The following is a 9971-nucleotide window of genomic DNA, read 5'->3' as shown; positions in this document are numbered from 1 at the left end:
CCTTTTCCCCCCCCGGATCCCCCCCCCCCCCGCCTTTCACAGAAAAACACCACGTGGAAAAACAAGGCAAAACCCAGAAGGGAGACAAAGAGGTAGATGTAACTACAACCACGGCGCTGTTTTGGAAACTGTGCGAGGTGCCTTACTATGCTCCAAGGAGTTCCTTCTTCCTGTGCTGCAGGTCGCAGTGTGGGGCCCCAGCAGTAAACCCCAAAGGTGGCCAGGAGCTGAGCGGGAGACGCCAGGGCCAGAGAACAAACACCCACTGTTCCACTTGGTATTGCTTTGCCCAGGCTGGAGTGGTTTAAAAAACAGACCATTCCGTTAAAAAAATACACGTATCTACAAAATGATTAGAGCCTTGTTCACGAGAAGGTTGGATTCACATGTTTCCAGGATGGTGGCAGCCCAGGGTCGATGGGGGCCAAGGTTCTGCTCATGGTGTGCCCTCAACTCCCAGAAACTTCCAGGGGAATCACTGCTGCGCAGTGACCTGCGGAGAAACTCTGCAGCCTGAGCGAGCGGGAGCTGCAGAAGCTGCTGTCCCCCTCCTCCCCACTGCCCCACTCCTCCCCTTACCACTTCTGGCACAGAAACACTTGTCTCCGTGTCCTTCTTGACCAGAGCTCCCATAAGCAACATTATCTATCACAAATTCACACTGCAGCTGTACAGTGAACCCAACTGCCATTTTACTAGTTGGTGTGCTCATGGTGAGCACAATAGAGACTGTGTATCTATTAGATATAAGCACAATAAATACAAACATCAAAGAAAATAATCTCATCTATTAAGGATTAGAAGCACATGAAATAATCTTGAAAAAAAATCAACTTTATTTTTGCCACACACACACAAAAAAAAAATAATGGGAAAAGACACCTAATAATCTCTGCAGAGAAATGCTGCTTCTGGTATCCGTCTACATTTCTGAAAGACATCTTGGCTGCTGGAAAGATTTGACAAAAAAAAAAATCCGATGAAATAAATTCAGTAAAATAACTCCAAACACGACCAGCCCTTTGCAAAATCATTGAGAGTCACTACAGGCTTCTGCACCCATTTTATCATACAAAACAAAAATGCAGGTAACACAGGAGAGAAGGAGAAAATTGGAGGTGAAAATAACTGGTATCAAGAAAAGTAATTTTTATCATACAAAATGAACACCATTGTAAAGTAATTTTAAGGAACTCACTCACTTTAATAGGACAGTTGTTCACTGTATAATTGTTTCATTATCCAATGGTAAAATAAAAGGTTTAACTTTAAAATGCATAGAATCCTTTTAAAGACTTCATTTGTATCACAGCCAGGTAGTCTACAGTTTTTCTAGAAAAAATAAAGCTGCTCAGAAGTGTTCATCATGTATGCAGACATTTAAACCAGAGTACGCTTTCAATTACGCTCTTCCAATTGTTCCTTTTTTTAAAAAAAAAAGTGTAAAAACTATCAAATATGCAATTTTGCAAAATAACCTTTTATTTCGTATGGCTCCATTATTTCCAAACAATACAGTACCCCAGATGTGTAATAATTTTGTGTGATTGTATCAGATCACCACAAAATCTCCGGCTATCAAGAGAATGCACCCAACCCCGGTCTCAGGTTTTGGAAATCCCAGATTTAAGTACCTTTGGTCCCAGAATTTTATGTCAAGGCAAAGTGGAGCAGTTGAATCCTGTCACACACAGTGATCGGTATCTGTATTATCTTGTACAAACAAGGTGAGAAAAGTTAACAGCACTTTATGGCAGTGTCAGACAAAAAAAAAGTTACATCGTTTGCAAAAGAAGTGACTAATGAGCAGTACCACAGTGATCATCGCATTGTTACTGCAATAACATGACGCAGCTGATTTTTGATGCTGGGGATGGAGGAGGGAGAAGGAAGCTTCTGCTTTTCCAGTGAGCATGGTAACTTGAAATCTTGCTTTTCAAAATCTGATGAGAGCAACTTAAAAAAAGACCAATAAATCCCTCCTGGAAGAGACATTGTTGTTGGAAAGCTTGATAGAACCCTACATAAAACATGAGAGAACCTGTACGGAAGGCGCACTCCCCAAAGGGCACGGGAGGAAACACTGCTCCTTGTGAATGGGCAGAGGCTCTTGGTGTAATGCATTCAAAGAGCAGTAAATGCTAAGCCATCAGGGACTTGCATCTTCCAATTGTAACAACTCGTTTGTGAACAATTAAACATAGAAACGTACAGGTGTTTGCTGTGCAACCCTGGCAGAGAACCAGCTTTATTCGCAATACACTTCAATTGCCATGTTCTCGCTTCTGCCTCCAACAGCTTTCAGTGACCATTTCTTACCAAAAGTTTTTCATTCTGTATCACTTCATACATTCTTCCATCACATTTCTCCTAATATCAATTCAAAGTTATATTAATTAACCATTTTGTGACCAACTGTATGGCTTATTAACATCATTTTCCATCAATCAAACCCATTTTGAACTCTTCAGAAGCAGCAGCCCCTGGATGGGGCAGCAAAATGCCCACGACACCTGTATCGCTGACCAACTGCCAGAAGGTAGAACCGAACTGCAACCCACAGGAATTCAGGTTTTACAGACTCTCCTGCCGAGCTCCAAACAGTCTTGACCAGCACGGTATTTTTAGCACAGAATTTCCTACATATTGCATACAATTTATGTTTGTGTTTTTTTTTTTTTCCCCTTCATAGAAAAACTTCTTTTATCCAATTTATTCTCTCTCATGAAGCAGCATCCAGGTTCATGCTGGGAGGGTGCTCCGGAGTTGGTTAACAACGGTTTCATTCCACTGTCATCTACAGCAACTCAGCCGTACGGAGACGCCGCGTCAGGCTCGCTTCACATTTTCCAGTGCAGGCAGGAAAGAAGCCCAAGAGCTAATACTATTTACTCACCCTACCAAAACAACAATCAGTGCTTGAAAACAGATCTCTTGCAATAGTAAGAACTACAGAGGAACAAACTGAATATGAACAGGACCAGATAAATTAAATTATTATCTGAAATATTATTGCGCATTGCTAATTTCTTTAGGCAGCATGTGAACACTCACTATTGACAGCAATCCACTGGATTAAAAAAAAAAGAAAAAAAAAAGACTGCATTTGAAAAAACAATATGCTCTGACAGGGAGTTCACAGGGTCTATAATGAACAGCCTCCTGACGTGAGTTACTGCTGTGCAATCTGCTTATAGAAACTTCCCTTTTTATACCACTCTGGCCTGTCCTGGCTCAAAACAAAACGGGCTGTGCTTTAGGCATCTCTGTGGTTCTGATCAAACCACCCGGGGGAGGACAGAAATGAGTAGCTTCTCACCTGCATTTTGCAACTCAGAGAGTCCGTGCAGGCCCATGTGCTGCAGACACAGCCCCTCACACGGTGATGGCGCTGGGCTGCCCCAACACCCTCCTTTGAAACAGCACATTAAATACATTCATTCCATCAGCTGTACTTCAGCAAGAGCAACAGGGAAAAAAAAAATACTTGCATGACTGCCTCCCTTTCAGGGCATACCTCTTTTTAGATGGATTTTACGTTACACCAGAATTTGTGTGTGTAAAGAGATGGGACTTGGAAACAGCATCTTACCTAAAACCTGAAGCTGCAGGCAAACCCCCCCGTTGCCTCCCGCCCCCAGGGCTTCTTTTACAGAAGTAAAAGTTCAGGGGAACTTGCCATGATGGGTCATGTTGCAACCATCCCACTGAGCTGCCTTAGGGCAAAACTACTGCTTCTGGGGGGATAGAGGTGGCATCTTTGACTAGGGATTTTTCAGTTAAATTGGGGAAATTGGCATGGCCTCATATTTTGGTATGCAAAGGGAACGCTGGCTGGGTTTTGTGTCCTGCACACCGCCCGCTGGGATTCATGGAGCAGAGAGGGAGAGAGAAGGGGATCAATATTGCTCACTGGGAGCCAAAACTACCGAGGGGTTACTTTGTTCTCAGTAAAATTACTCTGTAGAAGGCAGCACGCCAACAGCTGAAGTTCTGGCTACCCTGTCTGTATTTAGAGAGATTAGTTTTATTTTAGGAACAGCTCTCTCAAATCTGTGTATAATCACATAAACACAATGCCAACTAGACCTGCCAGAAGTAAGACCGCACATCATAGGCATTATTTCAAATGTCTCCTACGTTACACCTCTCAGAGTGTCTGCTATTCCAGTTTGCCCTTCAATTCAACTCAATCCTCCTTCCAGTAAGATTTCAGCACGGTGGTAAGCCAATTAATACTGCCCTCCATGTGGTTATTCACAGTATTTACCATACTTTCTTTTTTTTTTTTTGCAGTAGTGTCTTCCGAGAGATTTATGATAGCAATTACACCTATTTTTTTAAGAAACTAGTTTTTCTTCTATTACTCCTTAGTAAAACATTAAGATGGTTGGCATTGAATTATTTAACTCTCCCACAAGTATATTTAGCGCTGTTGCAACTAGCGGGGAGAAAAAGGCCTCTAGAAACCACTCAAAGGTCACCTTGGTTGAACTGCAGTATACAAAATACAAAGGTGGCTAAAAATCACCAGCAGCACCAGCAGACCTTCAGAAACAGATAGAATTGCTCTGGCTCCCCGTGTATGACAAACAGACCTTTCCTCTATTCCCTACGTTTTCTGTCTTTCCTTCACTGTATTTTCACCTTTAAGAGTGTGTTTTGAAAACAGATAATGACCGTTGAGCTGCATTCTGAACACAAAGGGACAATTAACCGAGTGACTTTATATTTTCCAAGCTTCCTCATAATACGAGACACTGGCAGCACATGGAATTGGGAGAGCTGACGGTAAGACCACAGCAACGATGGGCTGATCCACCAAACGCAGATGGCTTTTAATCACACTACGATGCTGCGATGCTTTTTTTGAGGACCGACTCCTCACAAAACACACCTGACGCTGGATCTTATTTGGGTCTTGGTTTTAGATCAATGTGTCTAATACAACAACTGCTGACTCGCGTAGCCGCAAAGACACTGCCACCAGCTCTGGGGAGCATCTTTGACTCCAGCACAATGAGTTGCAAGAAAGTACGTGTTGTGCAAATGAGGAATCTCTACCACACCGACGCTGCACAGACTACTGAAGGGACAAGTTGCTGAATTTTCTGAGCTCTAACTACAATGCCAAGAAATACTTGCGGTGACAGAGCTTTCTTGCCACAGACATTCTTCTATGATGGTTGTACGATTGCACCTTTTGTCCAAATGCTGAATTTGCTTAAGTGTGGGTGAGAGTATACATTTTTAAAAAATACAGACAATTCTTAAAATAATACATCATCAGGTCACTATGTTACTCATCTTCACTTTTAGTGGAGTTTAAAATTTCCCCAAAGAGAGGTAAGAGTCCGTCCAGTATTTTCCTTTACTCTTGAATATTCACATTTGCACATACAACAAGATACTCATTTCCAAGAGCCTGGATTCCCATTGTGTCCTCGGGTCCCGTTCCACTTTTAAAATAGGCAATGATAAAAATACTGTAAGATGCAGTACCACATCCCGCCTGACAAAAACGCAAGGGATTGTATGCCGACCAGCCACAGGTTACTGAGGGTCATCTCCCGAGAAATCGCTTTTGTTTGACCCGGCAGTGGAGGAAAAGCTCCTAAAAGAGAAAAGAAAACACGTTTAATGCTTCTGCAGCAGGAACAGGAGTCTTGATGCACAATTCTCTACTGTCACTGTTTGTCCCAGCAATAGCGTCCACACACAATTCATTGGTTACTTCTGTATTACGCTGTTAAACTTTCAAAAGATTCCCCGGCATTATCAGCTATCTTCAAGAAAACAAAAACAAAACATTATTAAGAACAATTTTCATTTCATTTAGATATAAACTTGAAGCATAACCTTCAAAGCGTTCCTTAAAAGCAGCTATCCTCATTATGTTCAACCTTTGCAGGGAGATTTGACTGTCAACTACGTTTTCTGTGTTACTTTTGAAGTTTTATTAACATCTGTATGATCGAATTGATTGGATTCCATATTATGCTGCACAGCTGCTTGATAATGATTTTGTGTACGGTGAAGAAGCAACACACACAGGTTCTCAAGGTTCCTCTTGCAAATATAAATACAGATGCTTTTTTTAAACAACAGTTTCCACATGTTGTTTGCACACTGCCTGGCCAGTCAGTTGTACCCACTAAGGAAGCGCTGCCATCTGCCACGCAGCTTTCCAGAGCGACTGCACTGAAACACCTGTTCAGATGAGAAAGGCTGGCAGGAGATACAGCTGACAACTAACAAATTCATCTCCTCCTGGTTTGGTTTTTTCTGACTTAGAACACTAAATTAAATGTGTCTGAATACATCCCAGTTTATGATCATAAGCAAATTATTTGCATATATTTATGCATATTTTGCATATTAGTTAATTTGCATTACATTTTACCGAGATACACAAAGCCTACATGATATGAACTACTTTTGTTGTTGTTAATCCTGAACAGTGGATATAAAGTCTCGAAATATGCCAGAGAAGATGATGTACTTGCTGCGGCACGATGGAGTCACAACTACTCAGTGAAGAACAAGAGGTGAATGATTCAAAGACTAAAGATACAGCAGTGTCAATTTTAAGTCTTAGAAACCACACAATTTGGGCAATTAGATACCATAAGCAACTTATCTCTATGCTTCATATTTGCAATCACTGGAGGAACTGCAATCAAGCATTTAAGACAAAGCTTTTCTTCCTGTATGAATGCTCTTAAATTAAAAAAAAGAAAACCCTTGATGAGTCTCATCCTCCTCTCACCGATACGGATTTTCCCCCATGGGCAGATTTGCCACGCCATTTATTCCCCAGTAATTCTCACTGCTGAGCTTCTATTTGTCCACGCTACGCTACATTGGCTCTTCCATGGCCCATTTGTTTTTCTGTACCAACACTGACCTTTGGTTTCAGTAACTTTCCTTTCTCCTTGGTACCAATAGCAACGGTCTCTTCCCTTTCTCCCAATCCGACTTGTATCTCACAGAGAAAAGCATCCTTCACTTTCCCAGCTGAGACAGGCCGAGCACTTTTAGTTGTCCTTCACAGAAATGGCTCCTCCTTCCCTTTGATCACTTTAGGACCTATTACCTGTCCCTCTTCCTGGTTCAATTCATACTTCTTGAATGGGGATGATGGGCCCATACACAGAATTTCAAGATGAGGTTTCTGATTTGGTATAACCATAGCACTGGTGAAAACCCCCCTCCCTGTTGCCCTGTAGGATGACATTCCCTACTTTTCTTTAGTTATTTGCTCCGCTGGAGGGTCAGAAAGGGAAAAGCACAGGGGGGTCCTAGCTGCAGGGAGGAGCCGACAGGGCAAGGGACCCAAAACTGACCAACAGGGGCATTCCATCCCATCTGCCCCATGCTCAGGATAAAAGCTGAGGGATCAAAGGGTCAGCCTCCTTCCTCAATGGCCAAAGTCCAAAGAGGACCTTGTCTGTTCATCTGCCTTTGACCCTCATCCATGTGTTCCTCACTCCAGAGCTGGAATCCAGTTCCCATCCCTCATGGAGTCCAGTCTGGAACTTCCCCAGTGGCGTCAGCCTGGTAGCTTGATACACTTTTGTATATATTGTATCTATTTCATCGTTTCCTTTTTTTATTGTTATTATTAACATGTCATTAAAGTAGTTTAGTTCCTTCTAAACTCCTAATTCTCTTTCTCTCTCCTCCTCTCCTCCTGGGAGCGAGAGGTTGGGGGAGAGCATCTGTCACCATCATCGGCCAATTCAGCCTAAGCCATGACACATTGTCAATACCAACTTTGAAGTTTCACTTGGCATGAAACGTTACTCCAGCTTTATGAAGTAAGCTTTATGGACTGAGACAAGTTCCTAAGCAGTGTGCATGTAAAAAAAAAAAAAAAAAAAATTTTAAAAAAAATTAAAAAATCAAAATGCTGAAACAGCCCCAAGTCTAAAAAACCACACACCAACTGGAGACAATGTAACACGTCAACACAAAGCCAGCTCTGGAGCCCTGTCAGGGATCCCCCTCACATTCAACCTCAGGACTTTTCCAGGGGGTTTCTAGAAACTGCAGCAGCACTTCTGCCACAAGCCAACAAAAGCAATGCAAGCAAGTTCTCAACTGGCATAAATGGCAGTAACTTTAAATTATGCTAATTTATGCCTAATAAGGTACGATGTCATAGCATTTCCATTTAAAACATGTCTTATTAATTCATACTGATTACATTGCCAAATTATAACCAATTATCCTATTTTGGAAGCGCATTTCAATGAATAAATCTGATTATATTCATTATACTCTCTGAAATCCTGGTCTAGTTAGATTTTTTTGGGGTATGATTTATTTTAATGTTGTTTGTGAAATAATGTCTCAATAACAAGCATTTCTTACCTCCTACAACTACACTTGTAGTTTTAAACAGATTCACATACTTATTTGTCTAATAAAGTCCAATATATGCATTTGGATGCAATTTATACAGCAGGGTCTGACTTTTGCCATCAATGATGGATGAGTGATAGCAGTATTTCATAAAGCAAGATACAACTCCGGGTTGTTAAAGAATTCTATTAATCTTTTTAAGCACTAGCACTGATAAATGAAGCACTCAAAACTGAACTAAAGCAGCCTTTGCAATAGTTAGTTAATAGAAGTAGTGTCTTTGTTTAACATAGTCACTCTGGAATATAAAACTTGGTTCATTTAAGAGACCGAATATTTTTTCCCCCTCAACAACTGTGGCACTTGCTAACAAAGAGATTGCTTTTCTTCAGAGACAAGTTGCATTATTTCATCTGGAATCTTCCCACTCAGTCTGTGTTTGATAAACTTCCTTTCCTGTGTGTCTAAATAAAACTCTATTTTTTCCTCTCTGGATTTTGGGGGTTTTTATGATGATGAAATCCTCTATTCATATTCTAAACACACGCACACACCTGCTGGAGGGCAGATGACATACTTCACTATCATGGATGGAAAAAAAAAAGGGCCTTGAGGAAACACTTCTCCACCTACAGTTTCCAAGTATTTACCTGACATTTTAAATCACGTGTTTGCCAGTATCCCTGCAGTAGGGTTATTAATGCCCTGAGTTGATTTAGACTCCTCTGCTCCATTAACACTGAAAGCACGTTATGACGGCAGTGACCTCGGTGCCAGCGCAGCGCGGGGCGGCAGAGCAGGACGCCGTGCCCTGTGTCATTCTTACACACCTGCCAACCACAGCATCCTTCTGTTCAGCTTCGCAGGAAGCAGGAGAGGACTATGGTTCTGCATTAGACCTGCAGAGGTGACTTAGATCGGTTTTCTCTAACGGTACAAGCACCAGAGGAACATGCTAAATGGCCACACTAAGAGTCGTATTCAATCCCTTTTAGTATTAACACAACTACTGTACTGGTGTGGAGAACACATACATGTTCTTAAATCATTCTGAGATCCTTGTAAGAAAAGGACTGTTCTCTTTGCTAAACATCATCCTACCTGTTTCATAGAAATGTGTCAAGAGATCCTCCTTTTCAATGAATCGCTGATACAGCCAGTCTGTAAGAGCTTCAGGCTCTGCAGGTACGTCTTTAACTGGAAAAATCCTACCGAAGAAACAAACATAAATTCAGCCTAGAAAATGCATTCTCTATGTGAAGAACAACAATCTTCCCTTCTGCCTCAGCCCACCCCAAAACACAGAGAAGATTTTGGTATAAATCTAACTGCGAGGTTCATTGTCTCTCCCGTTCACAGATCACACAGGTATTAAGGACACAAAACAGGAATAGACCAGGTTACCTGCCAGATGCACACAGAAGACATAGACATTATTAGCTTCTAGCAAATGCATTTGATAAAAGCTATTAAGTTGCAGTAATAGAATACCACCACACTGTATTACTATCCTTAAAAAAATACAAACTAAGCAGCAATGAAGTTCACGCTCTGAAACAGAAAGAAATAAAAGACTGAGAAGGTTCATTTACGGTTTTGCAGAA

At 41.5% G+C, this 9971-nt stretch overlaps 1 protein-coding gene across 1 annotated transcript in view; it reads right to left on the bottom strand.

The window, feature by feature from the left end:
• Positions 1-813: 813 nt before the first annotated feature.
• The window catches only part of LPGAT1 (lysophosphatidylglycerol acyltransferase 1), a 64791-nt gene continuing 55633 nt past the window's right edge, over positions 814-9971 (bottom strand). Inside the window, exons 6-7 of the mRNA XM_014950962.1 lie at positions 9469-9575; positions 814-5614 (exon numbers count right to left, since the gene is read on the bottom strand). Coding sequence (XP_014806448.1) covers positions 5463-5614; positions 9469-9575 — 259 coding nt within the window. The 3' untranslated portion in view covers positions 814-5462. The remainder of the gene's footprint in view (positions 5615-9468; positions 9576-9971) is intronic.

This window comes from Calidris pugnax, unplaced genomic scaffold (assembly GCF_001431845.1).
Source record: "Calidris pugnax isolate Ruff unplaced genomic scaffold, ASM143184v1 scaffold24, whole genome shotgun sequence".
Lineage (NCBI taxonomy): Eukaryota > Metazoa > Chordata > Aves > Charadriiformes > Scolopacidae > Calidris > Calidris pugnax.
This window is presented reverse-complemented; position numbering and strand designations above follow the sequence as displayed.